This window comes from Aulonocara sp. 'chitande type north' Nkhata Bay, linkage group LG22 (assembly GCF_057382095.1).
Source record: "Aulonocara sp. 'chitande type north' Nkhata Bay isolate Kocher_YH1m ecotype deep benthic linkage group LG22, A_spYH_male_GT1.1, whole genome shotgun sequence".
NCBI lineage: Eukaryota > Metazoa > Chordata > Actinopteri > Cichliformes > Cichlidae > Aulonocara > Aulonocara sp. 'chitande type north' Nkhata Bay.
This window is the reverse complement of record NC_141364.1, coordinates 13,044,717-13,071,438: the sequence shown is the minus strand read 5'-3', so window position 1 is coordinate 13,071,438 and position 26,722 is coordinate 13,044,717. Positions and strand designations below refer to the sequence as shown.

At 40.2% G+C, this 26,722-nt stretch overlaps 3 protein-coding genes and 2 non-coding genes across 5 annotated transcripts; 4 read left to right on the top strand and 1 right to left on the bottom strand.

The window, feature by feature from the left end:
- The first annotated feature begins 193 nt into the window (after positions 1–193).
- Positions 194–9,418, top strand: ppt2b (palmitoyl-protein thioesterase 2b). The gene is made up of 8 exons (XM_086279191.1): positions 194–643; positions 2,023–2,176; positions 4,259–4,354; positions 4,836–4,943; positions 5,074–5,157; positions 5,287–5,371; positions 5,692–5,746; positions 6,343–9,418. Exons 1-8 carry the CDS (start codon positions 452–454, stop codon positions 6,484–6,486), a joined length of 918 nt encoding a protein of 305 aa, XP_086135317.1. The 5' UTR covers positions 194–451; the 3' UTR covers positions 6,487–9,418.
- A 1,299-nt stretch (positions 9,419–10,717) lies between these two features.
- rps5 (ribosomal protein S5) lies at positions 10,718–14,009 on the top strand. Its single transcript, XM_086279781.1, has 6 exons — positions 10,718–10,840; positions 11,676–11,779; positions 12,023–12,232; positions 12,756–12,884; positions 13,668–13,766; positions 13,893–14,009. Coding segments are annotated over exons 1-6 (612 nt in total). The 5' UTR covers positions 10,718–10,839; the 3' UTR covers positions 13,962–14,009.
- Positions 11,818–11,950, top strand: LOC147303654 (small nucleolar RNA SNORA3/SNORA45 family). The gene has a single exon (XR_015127053.1). It is a non-coding gene; the product is annotated as a small nucleolar RNA SNORA3/SNORA45 family (small nucleolar RNA).
- LOC147303653 (small nucleolar RNA SNORA3/SNORA45 family) lies at positions 13,459–13,590 on the top strand. Its single transcript, XR_015127052.1, has one exon. It is a non-coding gene; the product is annotated as a small nucleolar RNA SNORA3/SNORA45 family (small nucleolar RNA).
- A 3-nt stretch (positions 14,010–14,012) lies between the features above and the next one.
- ddah2 (DDAH family member 2, ADMA-independent) lies at positions 14,013–25,712 on the bottom strand. The gene is made up of 6 exons (XM_086279780.1): positions 25,328–25,712; positions 23,906–24,505; positions 22,037–22,225; positions 20,241–20,360; positions 17,882–18,025; positions 14,013–15,334 (listed from the first exon to the last, which is right to left on the bottom strand). The coding sequence occupies exons 2-6, from the start codon at positions 24,203–24,205 to the stop codon at positions 15,215–15,217; spliced, it is 873 nt and encodes a 290-aa protein (XP_086135906.1). The 5' UTR covers positions 24,206–24,505; positions 25,328–25,712; the 3' UTR covers positions 14,013–15,214.
- Positions 25,713–26,722: the final 1,010 nt, after the last annotated feature.

The following is a 26,722-nucleotide window of genomic DNA, read 5'->3' as shown; positions in this document are numbered from 1 at the left end:
CAGCCCAGCATTAAATGAATTTGATCAAAATCAGAGAGACACTGTTAAAGCTGCACATTAAAGAGTAAACAAAGCTTGTTATGTTACATACTCGCGTCACGGTGTAACAGTCTAACTGTTTATGTTGTATCTGCGCGTGACCCTGTGGGGCAGCGCTCTGCTTCCCGCTGATTGGACGAGCGGAAGCAGGAAATGACGCCAGTAGCGGCCGCTTCACCTGTAATTTAAAACCGGAACAAACGAAAACAAAAAGCAGGGACCAGCTGTGGAGTGTTTCTGCTTTTCCTGGAGTGTTTTGAGCACTCTCACGGAGAAGCGCTGGCCGTGAAACAGCATCGTCTAAAGGAGCACAACTGGACCCAGAATAATGCCACATTAGCAAAAACCCAACAGTTTAATGCTTTTATGTTTTTTACAACACCTTTTCTCGCCTTTATTACTTTAAGTTGTGATGGAGGGTTTCGGTTGTGCCAGCTTGAGGATGAGGAGGAGGAGAAGCAGCAGCGGGGCAGCCGGGCTGCTGTGGCCGCTGCTCGGTGCGTGTCTCTGGGCTTCGGTGGTCGGGTACAAGCCGGTGATCATCGTGCACGGTTTGTTCGACAGCTCAGGGGATTTTATAAACTTACAGCGGTTCATTAACGAGGTGAGTGTCGGGGCTAACGGAGAGGCTGATTCAGGGGATAGTTAAGGTGTATTTTACAGTAAATCCTGCAGGCCTTACAGGTTATATCACCACATGTTTATCAGCAAAACGTGGACCGTGCAATATGCATCTGCTGTTAGCGAGCTTTATGGTAAGGGTAATACATTATTTAGTGATTTAATATGAAGTACTTTCTGCTTTGTTGATGTAGAAATAAAGCAGCAATCATACAATTAACGGGCTCATTATAGAGAAGTTATTGTGCTGTAATATAACACCGATCAGAGTTGTATTATTACTGTATTATTACTATCATTAAGTTACTTTCCAGAGCTGTGTTTGGTTTTCCTGTAATTTTTATTGCATATGTCTGGGGTAAGATTAAATATGTTAAAAACAGTCTCCTCAGGCTGGCTTTGCTCACAGATGGGGAGAAAATGACAAAGACTAAAGCGTTCTGCTTTATTTTAGCGACTTTTTGTAAGTGCATAATATCCTGTCAGTTACTTTACCAAATTGTATTTTTGTTTCTGTTAAATTTCTCATGCTTAGTTTTAATTATTGAGGTTTAGTTAACTGAAATAAACCTGTTCTGGACTGCGAGTGTAGAAGAAAAATAATGTTCTTTATAATAGATACACTAAAGCACCTTGAAGTCTCTCAGTACTCACAATGATAAAGTGATTAATTACTACTAATCTTCTACTACAACCTCCTCACACACACACACACACACACACACACACACACACACACACACACACACACACACACACACACACCTATAGAAACTGTCAAACTCTCACCAGATGATCTGGCTATGTATGCTTGTTTCTGCCTCAGAAAAAAAGTGTTATCTAGTTATCTCAAAATTTCAACTGATTTTCAAATAATTTTCTCAATTTTGAGTTATTTTCTGAGAAGTTTGAAGTTTAGATTTTGAGATAAAAATGATGTTTTTTGTTTTCTGTGTCAGGAACAAGCTTCCATACCTGGCTGATGTGACTTGTGTGTTGATATTTCTGGAGTTTCTGTGGACATGTCAGGAGAGGTTTAAGAGGTTAAAACCAACATTAGGTTCCTCTTTATTTATTTTTTCTGGAAACCACAGAAGAGACCTTTGTGGTTGGCTTAAAATACCAAAAGCGGATCTGAGGCCTTGTTTTTTCTGCTTTAGTTAATTTGCAGTTCAGTGATTCAGAAGCTTAAACATCCTCAAGGATAACTGACAGCACCGGCATCTGAAGTTACTGAGGGCACGTTGCTGATTCTTGTAGCTGTTCAATGCTATAATATGACAAATCGCTTAGACGCTGTGCTTCCTGTGAGTTTTTCCTGTTAAATGATGCGAAACCATCTCCTTCTTCCGTCTCCTGCAGTCTCATCCAGGGACGAACGTGACCGTCATCGACCTGTTTGACAGGGGCGCGAGCCTGGAGCCCATGTGGAAACAGGTGGAGGGATTCAAGGCAGCTATCTACCCAATAATGCAAAACGCAGCAGATGGGGTCCACTTTATCTGCTACTCTCAAGGTGAGCGAGTGCAAATTGCAGTTATGTGTCCATGGTTTCTCTGGCAATCTCGCTGAGGGAGATATCAGAGCGACACTATTAGCTGTGAAGGTTTATTTTCAGGAAGAGTGTTTAATGATCTGTTTGCTTTAGGATTTCTGCTTCAGTCAGCTGCTGGAAATTCCTACCACGCAACGCCATATTGTATTTCAATGTAAATTTTCCCCCCGAGGAACAAGTAATGCAAACAAGATTCTCTTCACTCAGCATGTTTCTGTGAAAAGAGAGCACACCAAAAAGAAAAAAACATGGACTTACTCTGTGTGCTTCTTGATAAAATAGTTTGTCTTTATGAGAAAAGCATTATCTTGATTGTGGAATGTTTACTTGTCACCGTCGCATGAGTGGCTCAGTGGTGTAGTGGTTTACACATTCGATCCTGGGAGGAGACGCGCATTTCTTTGGGATTGTGTAAGGAAAAGTGTCTCAAACATGTGGGCCTACCTGCTGTGACGAGCCAAAAGTAGCTTCTACACCTCGTTCGAGTATTTCAGAACTTGAGCATCTTTGTGAGAGGAAATGACAAAATGACACAAAGTCTTAGCGCCACACTGACTAATGTACTGCTAGCTCGAGTTTGAATTTCACTCTACAGTACAATGAGATGCATGTCAGGTTAACTGGTGAGTCAAAATAGCCCATAGGTGTGAATATGGGTGTGAATGGTTGTGCAACCTGCCCTGGGCGAGCCCCCTCCGTGTCTGAATAGGATAAGCCAATCCACGCTCATTAAAACTAATTGACGCTAGAAATAACACGCATAACCTGGTGGACTAACTGGGAAGACGGGTTCTCCAGACTTCAACCGAAACACATCCACCAAGACAATTGAGCCTAATCAGATGTTCACTGAGAAATCACAGACGATGGAAAAAACTCCTGGCTGGTGGCAAATGGAGGATCGGGATAGGAGATCAGATCTTTAAAGAATCTCTGGACACCAGATGGAGTTTCACTGGTAGAAGCTCTGTCTGGTTAACCACAATGTTAAGATTTGTGTCAGAAAAATGTGATTATTGGATTTTATTGGTGAGACGGGTTCTAAATCCAAACTGTGCAATGCGTTGAATATTTCAAATAAACCGGTTGCGAAAACAAAAACTGTGGACAGGAGTAAAACCTGATATCACACAAGATTTCACCCCAAGAACTGAAAAATCAAAAAGCTCAACTTCAAACTTTATTTATTAACTAAATTATTAATATTGATTTATTTTCAATTTTCACATTTCTACAGAGGAAAAGCTGCTCTTCATCAGACCAGTGAAGAGTTAATTTATTTCTGCCTGTGTTCAGACAGCAGCACCTTATTATTGCTTTGTGCTACTGCGATGCACCAAATATCCCTGTAAAACCATCTCCTCTTCTTTCTGAAACTGTTTAAATTTTGACTCTAGCACAAATGGTCACAACATTCAAGTTAGCTTAAATAAAGTCCTCAAAAGGAGCTTATGTAAACATATTTAAACTAAAATTCTAAATAAAGTACAGAACCTGATGCAAAAAGCTGACTGTAACACAATAGAGTGTCTCTATAAAGTAAAATGGCTCAATAAATTCAACAAAGTGAAATAAAACAGACTAAAAATAACTTACTGGATGCAGTGAAATGCACAATAAACGACAATAAAGGTGTTGTTAGAATTTAAAACGTCACAATGATACAAGGTTAAAACATGTGTTAATACGAGAGAACAGATGTTTCTCTGCTAAACAGATGTGTTGATTTGCAAAGAGATTTTGACTTCCTGATTTGAATTAGCCTGTCAAAAAAAATTGAGGTGGGTTGCTAACTCTCTTCAGGTTTGTTTGACGAATTAATGATCAAAAATGGAGTTTGCAATCAAAATAACTGGATATAAGACCTTTGAGCACTGGGAAATTGACATACGCACAGTCAGCTGACCAGTTATCTGTCTGTCACTGCTCTGTGAGGCACTTTTTTATCTAAGTGGGTTATATAACATTCAATGAGAAGGTTGGAAGGTGGACTTGCTCTCTGAAAAGCTACACAAACATGTGTCTTTATTGATGTTCTTACAGGCGGTCTGGTTTGCAGAGGGATCCTCTCCACTCTGTCTGACCACAACGTCCACTCCTTCATCTCCCTGTCCTCACCTCAAGCCGGGCAGTACGGAGGTGGGTCCAACATGGAGAGCTTAGTTCAGCAGCGTGTTTTAAATGCAATCAGTATTTCTCTGTTGAGAATCTACTAATACCCTGTTAGTGAACCAGTGTCAATATCTGACAGCTGTAAAATGAAAACTCTCATGATCTCACGATGAGAAGCTGCCTGATAATTATCAGCAAAATCGTAAATTAGGGAGTAAAAACCCAACAATGAGTTAGTAAGACTGATGTTGTTGGACCTGTTTTTATAAGTTATTGTTTTTTTTAAGAGAATTTTAGCTCAAAGCCTTACTGCTTCATATCACTCTTGCTGCTCTGGTGACAAGCCAGAGCTCGCAGCTATTTCCAGCATCAGTCAGCAGACTGACACAGTTAGCAGAAAGCTGTGAAGCAATGTGAAGAGAAAGACTGCAGAAATACTTTATCGTGCTGTGGACTGATTTATTCTCTGACTTGGTCATCATTCTCGCTCCTCTTTCTTTCCCCTCAGACACAGACTACTTAAAGTACCTCTTCCCTCAGTTTGTGAAGTCAAACCTCTACCACTTGTGTTACACCGCATTAGGTCAGATGATATCCATCTGCAACTATTGGAACGGTGAGACTCCAGGATTACTTTTTTCTCACAGATTTTGAAGTCGTCAAATTTCTTTTTTTTCCTGCCTTTTCGGACTTTAAAATCATAAACGAGCAGTTTGATATTGTGTTTGCTTTTCACCTGTCTGCAGACCCCCACCACAGAGACCTCTATGTCAACAGCAGTGATTATCTGGCTTTGCTCAACAGTGAGAGACCCAACCCAAATTCAACAGGTCAGAAAAAGAACAATCAACAACAACCCTTATCAAAAATTACTCAGTGTAACGAGTAATTACTTATATCAAAATGACTCAGATAAAGTGCACAGTAGCCATGAGGTGTGTTTTATTTGCCATCTGCAGAATGGAAGAAGAACTTCCTCAAAATCAAAAAGCTGGTACTGATTGGAGGACCGGACGATGGAGTCATCACGCCCTGGCAGTCGAGGTGACAGCATCCTCTGATTTTATTTCCCTGAAATCTCACACACATGGATATCTTTAAAAAGATTTTTGGACTTTGTGAAAGTTGCAACAAATGAATTTAGATCGAAATTTTACAAAAATAATATATTTAAACTCATTGTGGTGCTAAAATAATTAAAATAAGACTTTAGATCAAACAAGGCTGCATCATATTTTCTGCTTTAAAGGGATTTCAGTTTATTCTTTGTGGTCACAGCTGTCAATGACATCTTGCTTCGTGTAACTGTGGATGATCTGATGACTCTCATGTGATGCTAACACACTGCTTTCATGTCTTTACAGCCAGTTTGGATTTTATGACGACAACGAGACGGTTGTTGAAATGCAGCACCAAGATGTGAGTGAAAGTCAGAATACATTTTTTCATTTATTTCTATCTGTTTTTAGGTCATTTAATTCAATTCTAAATAAGTTATATAACACTAATTCACAATAACAGTCCTCTAAGGGCGCCCAACAATCAGACAATAAGCGAGCACTTGGCAACAGTGGGAAGGAAAAACTCCCTTTTAAGAGGAAGAAACTTTTGGTAAAATCAGGCTTAGGAACCGTGACCAGCTGGGATGAGGGGAAGAAGACAGGAGAAAGACATACTGTGGCAGAGATCTAATGATGAATAAATATATAAATTATAAAAAGGAGAAACCATGATTCTTACCAGAATAAATCATGAGAAACTAAAATGTTTTTCAGTTTAACACAAAAACAAAACAAAACAAAAAAAGATCTTTGTTCTGATGTCTTTGACACGTTAATGGGTTTGTCATAAAGCAGAGCCATCTTTTATCTATGTCTCATTTATGGAGGTGCTCCTCCCAGAGCAAGGCATGTGCTTTGTTTCTAAAGAATAGAAAAATACATGCACAACCCCACCAAAAATCTGAGGCGGTAGATTTATTAATGACTCCCTTGTGCTGTGTTTTCTTTTTCCAGCTGTACTTGAGAGATGTTTTCGGGCTGAAGACGCTGGCGGCTCGCGGAGATCTGATCCTCTGCTCTGTTCCCGGCGTTCAGCACATCTGGTGGCACTCCAACAAGACCGTGTTCCACACATGCATGGAGAAGTGGCTGGTGTAGCACAAAACCTCTTCACAGCACACACATGCAGACGGACACACAGAAAAACACACAAAAACGGTCGACCTCTACAGCCTCGGTTATAGTGTCTTCTGTAGGACATGAGCTGATATTTTGGGGGGATTACAGCTGTGAAAGATCATTTGGTGATGTCAGGATTTATTTTAAACCGTCTTTCATTTTCATCTTATTTAACATTTAAGGAGAAAGTTTAACATTAGGGGAAAAATTTTGTTACCTCTCTCTCTTTTATGTGTACAGTACATGTTAGGCTATACCAGAAGCAGGTTAGCTTAGCTTTGCACAAATAATGGAAATAAAGGGAAACATCTAGCCTGCTTGTGTGTGACAAGGACAAAACCAGCACTTTTAACTTCACTCACTAACTTGTTTATTTTATTTGTCTGAATAAAGTAAGTGTAAAATGACATTGGCAACTATTAGTGGCGACTACTAGTGGGCTAAGAAGGTACTGCAGGAAGGCTACAGTCATGATTGACAGATTGATAGATGGATACTTTGTTGATTTGTATTCAAATTTTGTTTTATAATAGCATAATAAAGAGTACAAAATAGTTCAGTCTGCAATAATTAAACAACATAGCTAAAGTAAAAGTGGTAAAAGTATCACAGGTGCCTACTGAGGACCTTATGCTGTGAGATTTCACACATAGACAGTGATTTAAAAAAAACAAAAAACAGAATACAAAATAAAAATGAGGTTAAGGAGAGTAGAAAGTATCACACTGCAGATTGCTTTAATAAATAATATGTACTCTATAAATGTAAGAAACATTTGGAGGAATGGTTAATCTGCAGATATTTCCTGGAGTCCAGCTACCAACATAATGTTGCCAGCATTTTAAAACCCCAAAAATATCACCATCACAATTAGATTTTTGGGTGCATTAACAAAAAATTATTTAACATGTTATTCAGTGGGCTTAAGAGTGCTGGTAGGCAGATTTAATGCAATTCATTAATTCATTTTTAATGATAACACAGATCCAGGCTAGTGGCTTTCAGCTGCTATGTTGAGCTAACGCTCTCCATTTATTCCCACTGATGTCACCTTTGCGAACAACGTGAGTCCGGCCCTCACCGTCATACGTAGATGGTATGAAAGATGTACGTTTCTAAGGTTGTTATAACTAAAACTAAACTAAAAATTAAAACTACATATTAATAAAATAAAATGAACTAAAACGAATTAAAAAAATAGAGGACATGATGATGGACGGACATGTTTACTGAGACTGTGGATGTCTACATAGATTGAAACTAATAAAAACTAACATTTTTAAACAATAAAACCTTCAGAACTGAATTAATTTATCCAACCCTGGAGATACGTCCATGTTTTATACTGTCTGCGGTGTAGTTTCGGCTTGTCGTGCACGTCTTGTTCTTGTTTGGGTGGGTTGTATCAGTACAGGGATCAGGGATTTCCATACATCTTTTCAAACTGCTTGAAAGGATGAGATTTTCTGGAGAAACCTTTACCATAATCTAACCTGTAGCATTATCTCGACCAAGGCTTGATTCATAAAGGGGAAAAAAAGCACATTTCCCAAAATGTTACACTTCTCCTTCACGTATTTATTTTAAAAAACCCACATTGTTGCTTTTGGAGAAATCCAGCACATCGCTGCCTGTTTGCTGATGGCTGTCAGAAGGGGTTTTAGCTGCTTTTCTGACTTTAAAGGAGCACTCCAACAATTTTTCATTGTACCATTGCAAGGGACAAGAGTGCAAGCAGTCATCGTAGCAGAGGATTAAGGATATGTTGAATTTTATTTACAAGTGTGAGTCCAGTTTGTTGTTACGTTCTTCCTGCCTGTTTCATGGCAAACCTCCAGTTTTAATGCGGGCTTTGAGGTAAGTGAGCTGTAGTTGTCCAGCTGAGCTCACCAGTGTTGCTGTATCAGCAAAGTTGGCGGCATGCCCCTTTTTATTTGAATAAAAATATTAGTTTATCACTTTAAAAGCATGCAGTGTATCAGACAGTGTGCGTCTGCTCCATCAAACATACCTCAAAGCCGCCACACAAACACGACAGTGCCTGAGCGACGTTAAGTCGTCTACATGTTGAGACTTACTGCCCCGCTCGTCTCGCGTTGAGTCATTTATATGTTTTTCATTCCCCCATCTTTAACCCCGGTGTCTAATTCAGAGTGAGCCTCCGATCTTATCATCAGTTTATTGTAACTATCATGCAGTGCTTTGGAGCTTTACTCCATCGCTTTTGTAGATGAAGCCTTAATTTTTCCCCCCTACATGCCTCAGTATTTCATGCCCATTACCAAAGTGCTACAACACACTGCCTTTAGTGACGGTGCTAAAAACAATGATAGGGAGGGGTGGCATTGGGCATAATAAGACTAGAGAGTGGCAGTGATATGTTAGTGTTTACTGGTCCACCGAACCTCCCATCACATTTAGATATCTCAGGCCTTTTAGCAACATTCATGTTCCTTCTTTTCTGTTGTTTAAGGGATTCATTTGTAATACTTTTAATTTATACTTGTCGTTCTTATATTTCTCAAAAGGACAAAAAGCGGAGCGTGTATTTGAAAGATAAAACAGAAAAGAAACTTAATGGTTAAGGATGAATTGCACATTGTAAAGAGAAGGGATGTTGTTGAGATAGGGATGGTTTTATCTGTGTTCAAGCTACTATGTTAATGTTATTGCATCTGTTGTTCATGTATGCTCGTGCAAAGCCAGAGCTGACCTGACCGCATCAGATGTGGATAGAAGGGATGTCCCACTCTGTTTAGTTTTCTTATTAAACAAATAATAACTGTGGATATGGACACTTTTTTAAATCCTAAAACATAAAGTACTATTTTAACAGTTTCTACCGTGTTTGTGTTATAAATGAACAGGTGTCAAATGCTGTCAGGTCTTCAATAAAAGACGGTTTTGAGCATTGTTTGTGTTTGTGCTTTGTCCTGTCAGTTAACAACACACATAAATAAAGCCAAAACTGGTCTTGTGAACCAGATGATTTTTTTCTGTACATTTTGCTTCCAAGGACCCAGACTTTATTGTAATTTTTTAAAGGCTCTTGAACAATAGTTCTCCAGGCTTTCTGAAGGACTTGCAGAGTTTTTCTTTGGACATCGGCTGCTTTTTGACTCATTTGCAATCCAGTCCTTGTACCTGATCATTTCCAGATGAATGTTTTTGTTTGTTTTTTGTTAAGCTGCTTAATCCTGACCTGTGAGTTATTCAAGCACAAAAATGCGCAAAATTTACTGGATGAACCACTGTTATTCTCGCACATAACAGATGAGTCAGTAAAAAAAAAACAATTTAGATTTCTTTTGGGTTCAAATTGTTATCTGTATGGAGGTCAGGGGAGAGGTACTGCAATGAGTGTTTAAAGCAAAGTGTAAAGCCAGTGGAGGCTCTGTCATGGTCTCGGGCTGCTTTTCAGACAGTGGTATTGGGAATCTTGTCAAAATTGATTGAATATGAATACAGAACAGTATGGTCAAATTTTGATTGTCCATCTGATTGTCAAGAGCTTCATTTTTCAGCATGTCAATGATCCCCCAAAAAACTGCCAGTGCATTAAAAGCATACTTGTTAAAAAAAAACAAAAAACAACAACAACACACACAGTGGAACATTATCAGTCATGGACTGGCCTCCCCAGAGTTTGGACCTCAACATTGAAACATTGTGGGATTCTCCTGACAGAAAACAAAGGCGTTGCTGCCTTTGTTTTCCAAAGAAGAGCCTTCAAAAAACCTGGAGAAATATTCCTGAAGACTACTTAAAGAAATGACAAGAAAGCTTGTCTAAAAGGGCTTCAGGCTGAGATGAAGAATAAAGGTGGTCATATCAAATACGGACTTTTCCAGTTTGTTAAGACTACAAAATGTATTTTTGCCTTACGTACACTCACTCACGCACACACACATACATATATATATATATATATATATATATATATATATATATATATATATATATATATAATTTGCCATTTTACTGAGCAAAATACAAAATATAAATGTAGTGATCACTAGCTGAAGAATATTCTAGAGTACACGTCTGAATCAATCAAAATTAATTTAAAACATATTTTTAAACAGAAAAATAACTAAAACTAAATAATATTAAATATGATGTAATATAACTGCTTGTTTTTACAGCAATTGTGAAAGTTAAAAGGCCAGCAGCAGCTTTATTAATGTATAATGACATAAAAAAAAAAGACTACGTTTCCCATAAGCTTTTGTACGCCGGAAGCAGCCAAACGCCGGACCGGATATCTGTACACGGCGCCCCGAAAAGGCCCTTTTCCGTCTCAGAGAAGTGTGGTACAGAACGGCAGACACAAGTGAGTGAAAATTTTACTTTTTACTTGCTTCATAAATCGTGAAAAAGGGACGGACGCGTATCCAAAATCACTGTGGATTTCCATTGTCCTGGAAATTCGTACAGAAAACTTCAGTTTAGTCGAAATGGCGTTTTTATTCCCTCCGAATGTTTCCGTATCAGCACAACAGCGCTGAGCGTTAGCATGCGACTAGCTCTGTAGCACATGTGGATTCTGCACGTTGAGTAGCGGCTCCGATAGATGTCAAATTCAGGACACTAATTCACAAAATATGTCTATATTAAACTTAATTTCTTCCCTACTAATTAACTGATGCTGAATTTAAACGCGCACCTACGCCCGTTTATAGACGTTTGTAAGCTTAGAATCCGCTGTGGCGCAAGTTTGCTAGTGTTAGCGTGATGCAGGCTTCATCTCCGGCCTCGCTGTACTTGTGACTGTCATTGCTTCGCTAAATCTGACCAAACAGTTACTCAATCTCCTATTAATATGAATAAATGTGCTTCCTATTAAAGTGTCAAATCGTGGGGTTTTCTGCTTTTTGCTGGAAAGCTAACGTCACTTTGTTTGAACGTAACATTGAGTAGCAGCTCAGTCAAGCTACAGTAGTTTTCATTCATTATACACAAATTCGTTAAATAAAGTTCCATTTATAAGACTTATGTCACATAGAAATGTAATAGAGAGGCCACAGATTTGCAGTAAGGTCCACCTTCACAAACCCAAACTCTTACGTGTAAATGTTGGGGGGGGAAAAAAGACATATTTGTCATTTATAGTCCTGAAATTATAATTTTTAAAACAATGTGCCAGTAATGTTGTGGTGTTTCCTCAGTGACCGATTGGGAGACTGCCCCCGCTGTGGCTGAGACCCCAGAGATCAAGCTCTTCGGCAAGTGGAGCACCGATGATGTCCAGATCAACGACATCTCCCTGCAGGTGAGCGGCAGTGTGAAAGATTCACTGTTGTGCTGTTAAGCGAGGCTAGAGTCACGCCTGGACACTCACCTGTTGTCCAGGTGTGCTACAGTGCTCGCAGAGGAAAAGTCTTTGCTTATTCATTGGCTGTAGTCTAATGTGGCCCAGTCAATCACCAGCTCAGACACAATATCTGCCTTTAACGATGCTGTTTTTCAACTTAAAACAGAAAATGATGCTTAAAGATGTCATTCTTCGCTGCAGGATTATATTGCTGTGAAAGAGAAGTACGCCAAGTACCTGCCACACTCTGGAGGACGTTATGCCGCCAAGCGTTTCCGCAAGGCTCAGTGCCCCATCGTGGAGCGTCTGACCAACTCCATGATGATGCACGGCCGCAACAACGGCAAGAAGCTGATGACCGTTCGCATTGTCAAGCACGCCTTCGAGATCATCCACCTGCTGACTGGAGAGGTACTTTCATAGCACTGCTATAGTATGTGTCACTGTTAAAGAGATTCTTAATTATAACTACAGAAAATAAATGGTTCCTTATGCGATGAAAAACACTATTGAAAATTACAGAGAACAGGATCTTACTGTGGTATGAGCAGTTTTCAATAATAACTAAAATATAAATAACTTAATTTAGACACGGCGTGCTGAGAAAATGTTTCAAATTTGAATTCCATCTGGGTTTTAAGACAGTATTTCAGCATTGAAAACATTTTTTTTAGACAGTTGCTGGATTGTTTATTATTTTTAGTGAGTTTTGCAGTGGTTGTTGCCAAGCAGACAAGGGTCCAGAATTAATCTGCATATTTAAGGGTAAATGTGATATTGGCTTTAAACTTTGAGTAAGAAAATTGGGAGCAAACACAAGGATTAACAGCAGATTGTGTCAGCTTTCAGATGGTGTCCAGACTAATGGATCTCTGTCACTACATGTTATGGATTGATTTTAAAAAAATTATCTTCTTAACCTCTTTGTTCCCAGAACCCCCTGCAGGTCCTGGTCAATGCCATCATCAACAGTGGACCCCGTGAGGACTCCACCCGTATTGGTCGTGCTGGTACCGTCAGGAGGCAGGCTGTTGACGTGTCACCCCTCCGCAGAGTCAACCAGGTAACAAACGCACAATTTTTTTTCTACCTCCACGCAATTGTTGATGTCTAATCATGTGACTAGATGACTTTAATGCATCTTTTAGGACATGTAAAGTTTGATGCATGTTCAGTTTTTTTCCTGGTTTGCACATGACCTTTATTACTGTCAGGTCTGCATACAAGAGTGGTTCTCAAGCGGAAAGATCAAAACAGAAAATATGAAGCGAAGCTAAACTGAGAAGTTCAGTTTGGCTTCACTTAGCTGAACATTTTAACCCCTCCTATTAGTGATCGTTAGAAATTGCGAGGTTCAGTCTTTTCTCACCTTGTTGGGCATATAGAATACAGTAAAGGCAGTTAGTCTCTTAGATTGTGGCAGTCTTATTTTTAACAATTTCATTAATAGCCTCTCCAGTGTAAGTAAATAAATACTTGATTATCATCAGTGCCAGTGTCCTTCTGTCAAAAAGGACAGAAGTACCAAAAAATGCTTCCATGCTGAAAAACCTCTTTGTCCAACACCATCTTCAACAGTTTTAGCATGAAAATAAATTAGAAAAGGTTCACTGTTTTTTCATGTATTTGATGTGTTAAACGAGGCTAGAGTCACGCCTGGACATTTTCTGTTGTCTTGGTGTGCTAGAGTGCTCGTAGATTAAAAGTCTTTGCTTATTCATTGGCTGTAGTCTGTCGTGGCCCAGCCAATCACCAACTCAGATACATTTCACTGCTGGCCTGTGGTCATGTCTCTGGAGTTTAACCCGTTTCACCTCACTAACGTGTGCTCCGTCTCGTCTTGCAGGCCATCTGGCTGCTGTGCACGGGAGCAAGAGAAGCTGCTTTCAGGAACATCAAGACCATCGCTGAGTGCCTGGCTGATGAGCTGATCAATGCAGCTAAGGTAACAGACTTAGTGGACTCTGATTACATCCTGCCAATTATGTTGGAACCTTTTTAGTGATCAGAGCTGACACATATGAGAAACTGTTGTGAGGCGTGTTAAACTTAAGTTTCTCTCTCTTTGCAGGGTTCATCTAACTCTTATGCCATCAAGAAGAAGGACGAGTTGGAGAGAGTTGCCAAGTCCAACCGTTAAACATGTTCACTTTCTAACAAAACAAATAAATCAAGAAATTTCTGTTGAGTTTGAGTGTTTTATTGGACATCACATACACAAGCCTTTGATTCTGTGATGGAAAGCTGGAGTTCTGAGTTAAACTACAAGGTAAAATTATCTTATTGGTTAGTGCTGTGACAACCTTTCCCTTAATCAAGCTGTAATATTTTAATTTTGGATGGGTGGCACTGCTGATAGCTACTGTTTTACTGGCTCAAAAGTACTGTTCAGTTATAGTGGCACAGTTGGTCAGCACTGTAGCCTCCCCAAAAGGTGCCAGATTTGATACCATTGATTAGCTGGTGTCTTTCAATGCATGCGTTTGTTTTCTGCAAGTCTCCCATAATTGGTCCTAGGTGTGAATGTGGGGTTGCACGTCTGTACTCTCCCTGCGATAGACTGGTGATCAATCCAAGGTTTCGCTAACAGCTGGGATAGGCTGCTGCCCCACTGAGATTCTGAATTGGACAAGTAGAAAATAAATGAAAAGACTGGATTTACATTTATTTTAGCCGGATGTACCTAAAGAACTGGCAGTTGAATTACACAGGAATAAAAGTATCACTAAAAGTTAGAAGCTGGATTTTAATATTTCTACACTTGGGACAAATTCATACACTGCAAAGCTAAATCAAATCTGAATCATCACCTAGCAGCTACAGATGGTCTGCAATTTAAAAACAGTTAATACCCAAGTACTGAAATGTGGATATGAAAGCTGTACACTGTAGTAAATGTGGGCACCAAGTCTTAGGTTAGCCAAGAAAACATTTAAAGGGGACTATCACAAGCAGTAATGTTAAGAGACATCAGATTTCTGGAAAGCAGACGTAATGCCCCTTTACTGGATCTAGATTACATCAATTTGGTGAGAAAAGTTAAAAAAATGTTGGGCTGATTGTTGCCTTTGGCTTTTCCTTCACACTTTGGTCTAAAAAGGTAATGAACATCTGCATATATACAGAATGAAACTTGCAGTGAAGACTTTCCTGTGGGGTTACTGTTTTACTTTGGTGGACTGTGAAAGAGTTGGAACAGTGCAAAACTACAGCTTCATCTAGTGGTTTCATGAGTAGATTTAAGGACATTGTGCAGCGCTGTTCGTTCAGCAGAGGGGGTAGTGGTGCAGTAAATTAGGTGGCTGGTTCTGTCTCAAAATACTGCACATTAGTATCACTACCCCCACCACTGCGAACACCTGCAGATAAATGCTGAGTGGCGTGGGCGTGTTTTCAGAAATATGTATGCTTTCTGTTGACAAGGAGGCAGAGTGAGGACAGAGACGCTCCCAGCTTGGAGGCCTCGCTGCAGGCTGTCGGCAGGAGGGTGTAGTCCTGGAGCTTCTGGAAGGCCTGCAGAGAGAGAGGAAACAGTTCAGTCATTCAGACCTGAGCTAGTTGTTACAGACTACACTGCAGGGAAAACTGAAAGGAAAGGAGGAAGGAAAATTTGCTTCACTGGCTGGAAGTTAGAACACCAGATCTGACTCATGAGTGTCAGCGATTAAGAGTCTTACATGACAGTTTTGATGTTTCCCTTTTCTTTAGAGACCAAAACTCTAAAAAATAAAATAAAATTAAAAAGCAACTTCAATTTTGTTACATTTCTAATGGTGATGTTGATTTATCAAACTCATCTAATGATTTATTGCCACGCTAGCGTTATTTTCCATTTCCCCCCTGATGAGTTTCCACGTTGTCTGGATAACATTCACATTTCTTGATGTGATTTGTACAGTGTACAATTCCAGCAGCATGTGACCTGATGCTGCTTACAAATTTACCTGTTACACTTGATGCAAGTGGAACTTTTTTGTAGGCCTGTGCAGAACCAGCACATGCATCTCTCTTGGTCAAGCTGATGGCAGCAGTGACAGCTGATGAACTGACCCCTCAGCCAAGCTGCATGCTCATCTTCAGCTGTGAAAGCAGCCAGGTGCATATACACACTAACAAGTGACATCATTTCAGGACAATATGACTTGGCCCGGTTGCACAGTGTTCTACTGAAAACAATTAGTGATTCCAATAAAACACCAGCCATCACAAAAATGCACAGATGTGCATCTCAGATTAAATTGAAGGTTGTGGGAGTGTTCTTTAAGAATGAAGCTGTTTTTTAATCTGGTGTACAAAGATAATAATCTACAAAGATTGTGTGATCCTATTATAAGATGGTTGTATGGGTGGGTTGGTGGACAATATTGGACATTGTGAAATTTTTTAAATGCAAAATACTGACTTGAGGGCAAACTGCTTGAAGGGAAATCATGCAAAAAACAAGTTATCAGTCTTTAAAGGAATTTGTTGCTTTTTCTTTGTGAAGTTTATCTCATTGTGAAAAATCAAAGTTTCCAAATGTTCAAATTAACTCCTCTAATTGTAAGTTCGGTTTTAAATCTCGCCTGATATAATTTTTAGCAGTGGCGCACACACAGTTTCACAAAATACAATCATTATTTTACTTCTGATTTATTTAATTTGCCTCAATCCTGAAACAAACTACAGAAGTATCTGAAAATGCTGATTTATTCTCACTATGCTGGACTCAGCTTCTGTCCTGCCACCTACTTACATATTTAACGGGTCAGAGACGGCACCGTGAGCGGGATATCGACTTCACTAGTCTCAAAAACATTTCAGCTCTTGGAACCACAAGCACAACTGTGACCTTCAACTGCAATGTAACGAGTAAAGAAATGTGAAAAAAAGAAATCTGTTCACATCCCAGATCTTCTTTAGAGAACCTTTTTTGTCTAATGATCAGTTTAGAGCGAGTCAGTCACATTTAGGTCTGATTTAGGATTAACAGAGGCACTTGACTTCCAGGTGGTGAAGCAGCACAAGACACAGAGGTAACATCTGAATTACAGATGCATTAGGCCTTAAAAGGGATAATCACTAATAACAGACAGATTTATAAATCATAAAAGCACTTAGGTTTAACACACAGGACCAATCACACAAAGGACCGGATGCACAGGGTTTATTACAAAAAACAAAACAAACAACACGAGCTGAGCAGATATCAAATTTCTTATAGGAGCCTGATGGTTGATTTTGATGTGTGATACAAGGTAAGGTAAGGTAAGGTAACTTTATTTATACCTAAAGGCAAGGTAAATTTGCTTTACAGAAAACAATGCATCTGTAGATCTTCTATTATATTGTTGATGCAGTGTGGCTTTGATGTTAATGCTGTTGCATTTCTTTTTATATTTAGATAAAACTAATAAAAAGCTTTGATCACACCAAAGAAGAAGCCATGTATTTCTGTGGTGCAGCGCAAACACATGTGAATCTGCAGCAATACTAGTTATAAATATTTGATCTTGGGCGGTAAGTTTACTTCACTCCGTCTTGAAAGAAGCTGAGATTCTCCCACAGACTTATCAGAAACACACAAGCTAATGACTGCTGTTTAAAGGGAACTGGAGCTGATGACCTAGCTTCTTTTATGTGGAGACGGTGGAAAAAAGGAGGGCTAACATCTGAAAACCTGAGTCCAGCTATCATTTGTACTCCTCCCGATGGAAGCTGTTAGCAAATATTTGTGGGTTTATGCAAGCACTCACGCGACCGAGTAAAGCACCGTGAGACCTTAAAGCTCACACTGACAGTATTTAAAGCTGTTGGATGAGCATGCATGCTTATGATTACTGAACATATGATTCAGTGTTTATGTAGCCTAATTAATACAACAAGGAGATAAGAGCCAGAAAAACTGCCAGAGAAGAAGAAAAAAAAAAAATCTGTCAAACTATAACATAATGAAAATAGCAAATTACAGGAAAACTTATTTATTGCTATTAGCACATACATGAACATGACATTATACTGCAATAATGTGCAGTTTATTTAAAAAAAAAAAAAAAAGAAAAAACCCTCTGTGGTACTCACAGAAACGCTGTCAGGGCATTCGTCTGCTGGTCGGTGCAGCAGGAAGTCCCGTTTGGACAGACCTTTGATGTAAATGCAGTTTGCTGCCAACTCCTCTGGGACGGTGAGCACATCGTAGTGGTGATCAGTCAGCTGTTCCATCATCTGCAGACAAACACGCACATCCAGCATTACACACAGTCGCCGAGCTCCAAGCCAGCACTAATGACATAAACAGATGTGTGCAGTTCAAGTGAGGATGGAGAGATTATATATTTATGACTCATAATGAAAAACAGTATTGACCATAGAGAGATGTTGGGCCCTGCCTAGCACAATGCTTTAAAATCCTTGTCTTAAAAAAGGTTCATTTTAAATGTTGTCATTTCTCTCTTTACATTTCAATAAACTAACTGAAAACCAGCACAAAGGCTTGATCATCACGATGCTTAATACAAAGTCACCAAAAAAATTAACTAAAGAACCCTTTTCATCAAGTCATGTAATCTTCTGGGATATTAATCTGGTCAAAGTAGATGAAGAGTTTGTTAATCAGTTCCAGCTGCTGTTGTTAATGTAATTAACATAAGGTGCACTAGTCAGGCAACAACGAGACAACCCCCCTAAACATGAAGGATGGTCACTCATTTCTTTTCCACTAGTTCTCATCTGGCTAAAGTCAGTGTCACTGAGTTCATGAGGGTGGCATGAGGGCCCAGCATGCTTTACTTGGGCCCTGCCTGGCACTCTGGAGAATGGGCAGGTTCACCCCGAGTACATGTGACAGACATCAAAGGGTCTGGAGAAGATGTGGAGAGCATTCTGCGGCCTGTAACATCATTCAGCATGACTGCTTTCATAGTTGGCCAGGGACTAACAAAAAGGGAGGGATGCACAGACCGGCTGGCAATGGCACTGACTGCCATCAGGTACCAGGATGAAACCCTTGGAAACACTGTCAGACTACGCTGGTGCAATGGGTCCTGGGTTCCTCCTGGTGCACGATAACGCCCAGCCTCATGTAGCGAGAGTGTGCAGAAAGTTCTTGGAGGAGGAAGGAATTGATATCATGCTTGCACTGAGCCTAATCCAACAGGACACCTCTGGGACATTATGTTTGGGCCTGATGCTGCCAGGTTGCACCTCAGACTTCACCAGGAGCTCAGTGATGCCCTAGGAGGAGATCCTCCAGGACACCATCCATTGTTTCATTAGTTAGTATGGCCGACCTTGTCTGGCCATACTAACTACTGAGTACCATTTTGAGTTGGTATGAAATTATTTCAAAATAGACTAGCTAGCTGCATAATTTTTTCACTTTGACTTTATGTTTTTTTGGCATAATTTCATTCCAACACATTGCCCAATCCATATCGATCTGGCATGACGCCCCGCAGGTGAGATCTAATGTGCTTTCAAAATGTGACTAATTTTTTTAAGTGGTGCATTTACAATTAAAGTTGAAAATGGCAGCTCTAATTTACATCAACCTCTCAGTGTTTTAGGGACACGAGTCATAACGGCATAAACTGATGTGTCAAGTAATTTTTAGCTGTTTTGGTCATTACTGAGGTCAAATTTATTATTGTTTATTATGATTTCTCACAGACTTCTTCCTTGATTAGGTGGAAAGCCATCCTTATCATGTATAGCATCTTGCAGTGCCGTTCATTGCCCCTTGGATTTCTTTTCAAAGGTGCAGCTGTCGCAGAGGATTGTGGGTCATTGCTGCTACCAATGTGGCTGGATATAGCAATACATCCAGGTGTTTGTAATCACACTAAATAGTATCATGACGTGGAACCATCCTTTGTTTTCTGACTAAACGTAGTGCCAGGATAAGGGATTTCCAGCTACTGAGACTGATCACCCCTCATATACAGCCGCACAAGCTGTTGCTCACAGCCATTTCTGTTCCTTTTAGGCAGAGCCTCCAACTTGTTTGTTATAAGGTCTCCAGCACAGGCACACAGACATGCTAAATGGAAAGCTATGTAGCCTGTGTAAACAAACTGGCATGAATAGATGAATGTGCAGGGTCAGCTGGCAGGCTGTCACACCTGGATTTCTATAACACAGTCAGCAAATGGACAAAAACAAAACTTTAATGATTGAAGTTAAATATTATGCTCACTTCCAGCTCCATATTTTTATTCTGTTGTTGTTGTTTTTGTTATTGTGTGTTCAGAATAATCCCTTTTCATCTAATTTTGGACTTTTAATACGGTCTTGAGTTAATCCAAATAAGCAGGCAAAAATCCTATTTTCATAAAAGCTACAGGGAGTGTTTTCTCCTTGGTATGCGCTTTTCCCTCAATTGCTACAATGCCACAATATTATTAAGGCATTACCCTTTGGGAAACAACACACACATACATACCCGGAGTGTCTTCTTGGCCCCATCACTGTTGCTGAAGATGATGGTGTTTGGGCCTCCCATGGAGCAGATGTTTTTCAGTCGGGCTCCATCACAGACGGGGACAGTCGACACGGCAAAGTCCTGAACACATGTGGGGGTGAACGGTTACCAAGCATACTGGAAACTTCTAGAAGTTTCCAAGCAGGTTTGTTTTGTCATCACAGGTGTAACTAATAACATTAAGATTGGCTTTTCACACATCCCAGTAACTGATGCCTCGACTCCAATCGACTCCTAACTTACTCTCACACTATAAAGTGGTTCCATCTCTGCTCTACACACTGTATATGTAAGGGTGATATTTATGAACGAAAGTTAAATGGAGCCAGAGTGACTCCTCTGAAACACAACACTGATGAAATCATCTCCTGGTTTTCCCCAGTCCCCCAGTCGAACACTTAAACCCTCTCATCCGCTGACACCATTTCACACCACACCCCCACACCCAAGGGAAGAGCGAAGAGCAAATTCAACTCCAAAATATGCAAAATATGTGTGCGTGTCAAACAGAAGTGCATCTATAGTTCTTGAAAAGAGTCAATACTAATGAGCAGCTTGAGCCCAGCCCGAGTGAGCACGCTGTGCTGTGCAGCGTTGTGATTATTTGGGCAGTGGAACAACCTCATTCATCAGTGTTTATACACAAGAATTCCCCAAATGCAATTCAGCAAATGGCCACCTGCTCACATTGGCACCTGGGTTTCATATCCGACTGTAATCTTGGCACCGAGGCAATCTTTGTTGTGCAGGCTAAAAATATAAACTCTATATTTTAGTTAGTTGTGTATTGATAATCCTTAGCTGGGCTTTTATGGAGATACACAGACATACAGCAGTCCATACTAAGACACTTTTACTGTAAGGCAAAGATAATAAGATGTAGCAGTTGTATATAAACGCATCAGGATAAAAAAAAAAATAAAAAAAAAGGGAGTGAAGAAAACATGCTCAGTGCATCATGAGAATTTCCCCCAGCAGCCTGAGCTATAGCAACATAACCCGAGGATTTGATCTAGGCCTAACTATAAGCTTTATTAACAAAGGAAAGTTTTCATCTTAAAAGTAGAGACAGCGTCTGAATGCCTGTAGGTTTGTGAACCAAAGGCAGAGAGGACTCAACCTTTAAAGTTTCTCTGATGTATGGCTTCCCTCTATATGCATTTTTCCTTTTTATACCTAAAAATCAATCCCACTACGCTATGTGGAAGGATCCCTCAGCTTGAGCTGTAATCATGGATGCACAGGTATTATTTACCTTTAGTGTATAAAAGAGGCATGACACACCTGGATTATCTAATCTCTGGTGAAGACCCTACACTAAAGTCTTCCTTTGCATTTTTAAGTTTCACATACTTTAATTAACTGCTCTTCAGTTTGAGTGAATTAACAAAGAAGCCAGGGCTAAATCCTCCAGTACTGTGCCACACACTGAATTTAATTACAAGTAGCCCTAAATAGAAAAGCTGTCATAAACATTTAAGTTCAAATGACATCTGACATGATAAACTACAGCAGCGGGCTGCAACAAAACACTCGATGGATGATGCAGCTGTGCCACGTGTCAAAATGTGTTGACTGACATCCCTCTTAAAAAGACGACTCTGAGGCAAAAATGTCAGATTCTGTTAAAAGCATGCCGCCCTGACTCCTCATATCAGAGACAGACATGTGCCTTCACGACAGGCAGCCCCAAACTAGGGAAAGTTTGAAAAAGCTTCCTCCTGCTCACTGTACCCTCTTCCCTCTATAGCCCTTACCCTGAAGGTGTCTGCCAGCACCTCCGCCCCTCTGCGGTTGGTGTGGGAGGAGATGCCGACAAAGAACTCCCTCCCCGTGAAGAGGATGTCGCTGCCCTCCAGCGTGGCACCTACAGAGTCGCCCTGCTCTCCGTCCATCTCCACCACAGTCAGGTTGAGCTCCGACATCACCCTCCTCACCGCCTCCACCTGAGGAAGGAATAAACTAGACTCAGTACGAGAGTTGGAAGAAAGCAGCTCAGGCAGGTGGTCTCCGTGTAACATCATCAGTTCTGTGTTTCACTGGCAATTAATATTTGCAATAAGAAGCTACAATAATTAAAAAAACAAAAACAAAAAAAAAAACAGACTGTCAGCTGAGCATTTTAAAATGTGCTTAAAAACAACAACTGTCTAATAAAAGAACATTTGCGTATAAATCCAGCTGTTGTATAATTTAGTCATTCATTTACATTCTGATTATTTACTGTTCAACTTTAAAGATTTCTTTCAAACAGCTGAGCTGGTTTCCCTCCTCTTGTTAATCCAGGTCTCTCTTCCTGCCATCTTAGAATAAGTGGAACTGAAACTGTTGGAGTAAGCAGTGAAACCGTTGCAAAACCAGATTTCTGAAAAATCATTTAAATAATTCTCGATCAGTTATCTCGGGCTTTTTTTTTTATCACTTGTGGAAGCCACAATTGTAAATAAAAACTACATTTAGATTAACTGTGCAACAGAACAACTCTCTTATCATGTTATGGTGACACATTTTGCAATACGCGCGACACTGCAAAACAACGGGGTTCCAGCAGTAGAACATCTGGGATGTGTTTGAGTGTCTACCAATGAAAAGGTTGTGGGATCGATCCCCGGCTCCTCCAGACCGCTTGCTGAAGCATCCTTGGCCAAGATACTGAACCCCAAGTTGCCTCCAATGCATTCACTCGGGCGCGAGTGTGTGAGAATGTTAGAAAGAGCTTATGCTTAGATAAAAGTGCTGTATTAATGCGTCTGTCTGGGTGAATGAGACTTACAGAAGAAAGTGCATTGAGTGCTCAATGAGTAAAAAGGCGCCATATAAGTAAAAGTCCATTTACAACCAGATAATACATTATAATATCTGGAACTAAAGAAGAAAAATACTTCCAAAAAGGAACTGTGCATTTACTGTCACCCAAAGGGTCTGGGTGTTTATCTATTAATTTATTTTAATTAATCAGCTCTTTGATTTGCTTCCTGGCTTTTGATTCATTTTCTGTCCGAGCCATGTTAAGTTCCACTCTAAGAAACATGTTAAGAAAACATTAGGACATTAAAAAAAAACTGTAAAATGGTGTCAACACTTATTAACTGGACAGGAACCATTTGAACCGCATCACTGTTGAGAAGTTTCTTTCCCTAAAGCTTTTTCCAGCAAACCTCCAAGTAGTTTAGGAAAACTACAAACTCTCTCTTAACATTTTTCTTAAAGTTGCATTTTTAAGTCAGTCATAAAATAACATTTTGTTTATCAAACAGCCAAAAATAATAGCCGATGAATGGACTCGTAGCCAGGAAAAACCCTGAGATCTAACTACAGAAGTATAACTGGAACTTTGGACACTCCCAATAAGTCTGCCAGCATCTAAAACACCAAAAAGAAAACCAGTATCAATCAACCAATATCACTGTTGCTTAGAAACATTGTTTTCAGGAGTCTAGGGGGGATATGTCTGAAAGGCCAATGATCATAGCAACAAGGAACAACAAAGATCAGTGAGACCATGTTACAAACAGCCCATACTATGTTTGTCAAGTTCATTTTTATACCGTACTCATACAAGCCATTACCCAATACTACATAGAAGATTAAGTGCACTCTGAAAGGCTTTTTCTATGCTGCATTACCTCGCTTTGTCTCTGCTCTTTGAAGGGCCTGGTGATGAGCGCCGTGTCTCCCTGGATGACAGCCACATCCTCTATCTTCCAGCTTTCTGGCAGCTCGGGGTCAGGGGGGATCTCGATCAGCTGCAGGCCCACCTTCTGCCTCAACGCTCCAGTCAGGCAACCGAACTGACGCTGAGCTTTGGCCAGGTCCACCGAAACCTCCCCGTTCTCCTGGCTGTCCCCTGCTTTCTTTCCAAAGGTCTCTGGAATGCCCCTCACCACGGCGTGGGTGAAATGGCCATAAGGGCACATGTTTGCCATGGTTTCAATAATGTGGTAGCAAATATTGGGGCTGTGCCAAAAATCTCACTAAGCTGGCTCTGCCAGGAGAGGAACAAGAGGCAATAAAAGGATGTGAACGTTTATGTGTTTCTGGTCTCCTCTCTTGCAGTCTCGGTATTATTAAGACGCTGGAGGAAAAATGCTCTAAACTAAGCTAAGCTTGTGAAGAAGTAGATCCAGGAAGAGAATGGGAAGCATCTTCAGCCTGGTCTTTGCCTCTTCTTTAATTAGGGACTTCACCATCTATTATCCCAAACATGGGAAGCAAATACTACCAGCCTAAGAAAGAAAAAGATGGATACATCAAGGCAAGAACAAACAAAAATATCAATTTCTATAAAACATTAGAGGGTCACATCCCTGCCTACATGCTTTCATTGGCACTGGACTAAAGTGAAATATAGTCCTAAAAATCTATAATTTATTTACTCTGTAGGGGAATAAAAAAAAAATTGTTTATCCCCCATTAAAACATCCAAGGACAGCTGAAATAATACACAGACAAAGAGCACGGCTGAAAGGAGACAAAGGAGCTTTGTTCAAGGTCAGATTATAAGGAATAATTATTCAATAGCCCTCCAATATGCTGCAAAGCCTCTTCATATCTGGCCAGTGGGTTAGATTTGGGACAATTGCCCTTTTATCATCTTCCCTGTAACTGGCAGGAGTCACCCACGGTGAGCTGCACACAGGATGTTTCTTAAATCTGCTTCATAACTTATGCAACAAGTGCTGGGCTTTGATGTTCACTTGACTTTGTTTTAAAAGGCTGCAGCACATGGAGAATATTAATGGATACTTGAACACCGAATATTTACAAACTACATTATAATCACTACTTATATGTTGAATTTTTCTACCTCGTATAGCTTTTGTTTGAGTTTTACCAGCTGTATTAATCAGTACAAACTTCAACCACAAGCAGAACAAAACATCCTGAGGCTATGGGGCTGCAGGAGTGCACCGCCCCAGCAACTCAACTCTCTTCCAAAATACTTTTCATGATGTTCCCCATCTTTCTTAAATCGGCAAAATAACAGCAACACCCTCACCCCGAGTCGCACAAATAACAAACAGAGCTCTACACTTAGGCCTGCTCACCTGTTTTAGGTCCCGGGTATCCGCTTTCGTCGCCGTTTTCCCTCTATTTTAATTTAATTTCCAAAGCAGCCGAGTTCCCGTTACTCTCCAGCTCCTTTCTCTCTGCCGAATGGCTATCGCGTCAAGACGGCGAACGTGAATTGGCATGTTTCCGGTGGCAAATTTCAAAATAAGACAGCATTGGTTTACATGAACTGTGTCGCGTCGTTTGTACCATATTGCAACTGCTATACAAAAAATAGCGCGCGATAAAATAGCGCGCGATAGTGTGTATACACTATGTATACACTGTAACTGAAAAAAATAATAATTTGCCAACGGTCGTGCTCATAGTTTTTAACGCCACCCCCAAGGAACTTCCGGTCTCATTTTCAACCATTGACGCTCACTTCCCCCACCACCTCCCCTCCCCATCCCCCACACGTCCTACCCGGATTCAATCAGCGGTGATTTATCGCAGGCGCTGCTGTTCTGGCGCTTGCACTTTTAGTGGCAACTGCACTGCAAAGTTACAACCGTTTTAATTTAATTTACACTGGTTTCGAGTTCGTTAACAAAACAGAATTTAATTTGTGTGAAGTTAATATAAACATATTCTTAATTTGTGAGTACATTTGTGACCGCCGTTACTGTTAACCTACGTAATTGCTACATTTAGAATACTTGTTCAACCTATCTGGTGTTACTAACAAATGCGTAATTTAGACTAGTTTAATATAACATTAGGCGGATGCCTTGTTGAAAAATGCCCAGAAAATTCCTATTTTTGCCACACTGGTGCTCCTACGCATTAAAACAGAATTAAAGTCAGATTTTTCTAGGATTATGGACTCCCCCTTTCCCCCTCTCCCATCCCTGCTGTAATCCTGATGAATTGTTTATGAAGGGTCAGGCTTGTGCTTTATATACAAATATAAATGTGGTCTGTCTGAAAGCGAATCAAAGATTTATATGCTGAATTACTGAGCCATCTTTGTTTTTATCCTCCTGACATTTTACTTATTTACTTATTTATAAATAAATAAATAAAATAATCTGGCTTTCCTCAAAGTGGGTCAGTGATGTGATTGCTGGATTAACAGGTTGTCCCATCAGACACCCCACCTCTGAAAAACTACCCATGATTTGTGTTTATAATTAATAATCCAGTATTTCTAAAGAAACTGGTGATGTTCAGAGGTGATGTAAACATGCAGGCCTTCTGTAAACATGTGACTTTTCTGTCTAACAAGGCTGCACAATATTTCCTTCTAGTGACTAGATTGAGTTACTGCAGAAGGAGGACCAGGAGCCAAATTTTCTGCTGCAACGAGGAAGACGAGGGAAGCTGCAGGAGCTCGTCTCCAGTGTGTAGAAGAGGCTGAAAATGAGAACCTGGATGTAAACGGCAGAATG

Bases quoted from the DNA above. Each gene is read 5' to 3' on its own strand.
- ppt2b (XM_086279191.1), top strand. From the start codon at position 452: ATGGAGGGTTTCGGTTGTGCCAGCTTGAGGATGAGGAGGAGGAGAAGC. The intron at 4,355-4,835 runs GTGGGTCCAACA...CTTTCCCCTCAG, and splicing joins TCAAGCCGGGCAGTACGGAG to ACACAGACTACTTAAAGTAC. The intron at 5,747-6,342 runs GTGAGTGAAAGT...TTCTTTTTCCAG, and splicing joins TTGAAATGCAGCACCAAGAT to CTGTACTTGAGAGATGTTTT.
- rps5 (XM_086279781.1), top strand. The intron at 11,780-12,022 runs GTGAGCGGCAGT...TCTTCGCTGCAG, and splicing joins TCAACGACATCTCCCTGCAG to GATTATATTGCTGTGAAAGA. The intron at 12,885-13,667 runs GTAACAAACGCA...CTCGTCTTGCAG, and splicing joins CCCTCCGCAGAGTCAACCAG to GCCATCTGGCTGCTGTGCAC.
- ddah2 (XM_086279780.1), bottom strand. From the start codon at position 24,205: ATGGCAAACATGTGCCCTTATGGCCATTTCACCCACGCCGTGGTGAGG. The intron at 22,226-23,905 runs GTAATGCAGCAT...TTCCTTCCTCAG, and splicing joins AAGAGCAGAGACAAAGCGAG to GTGGAGGCGGTGAGGAGGGT. The intron at 20,361-22,036 runs GTAAGGGCTATA...ACATGTGTTCAG, and splicing joins TGCTGGCAGACACCTTCAGG to GACTTTGCCGTGTCGACTGT.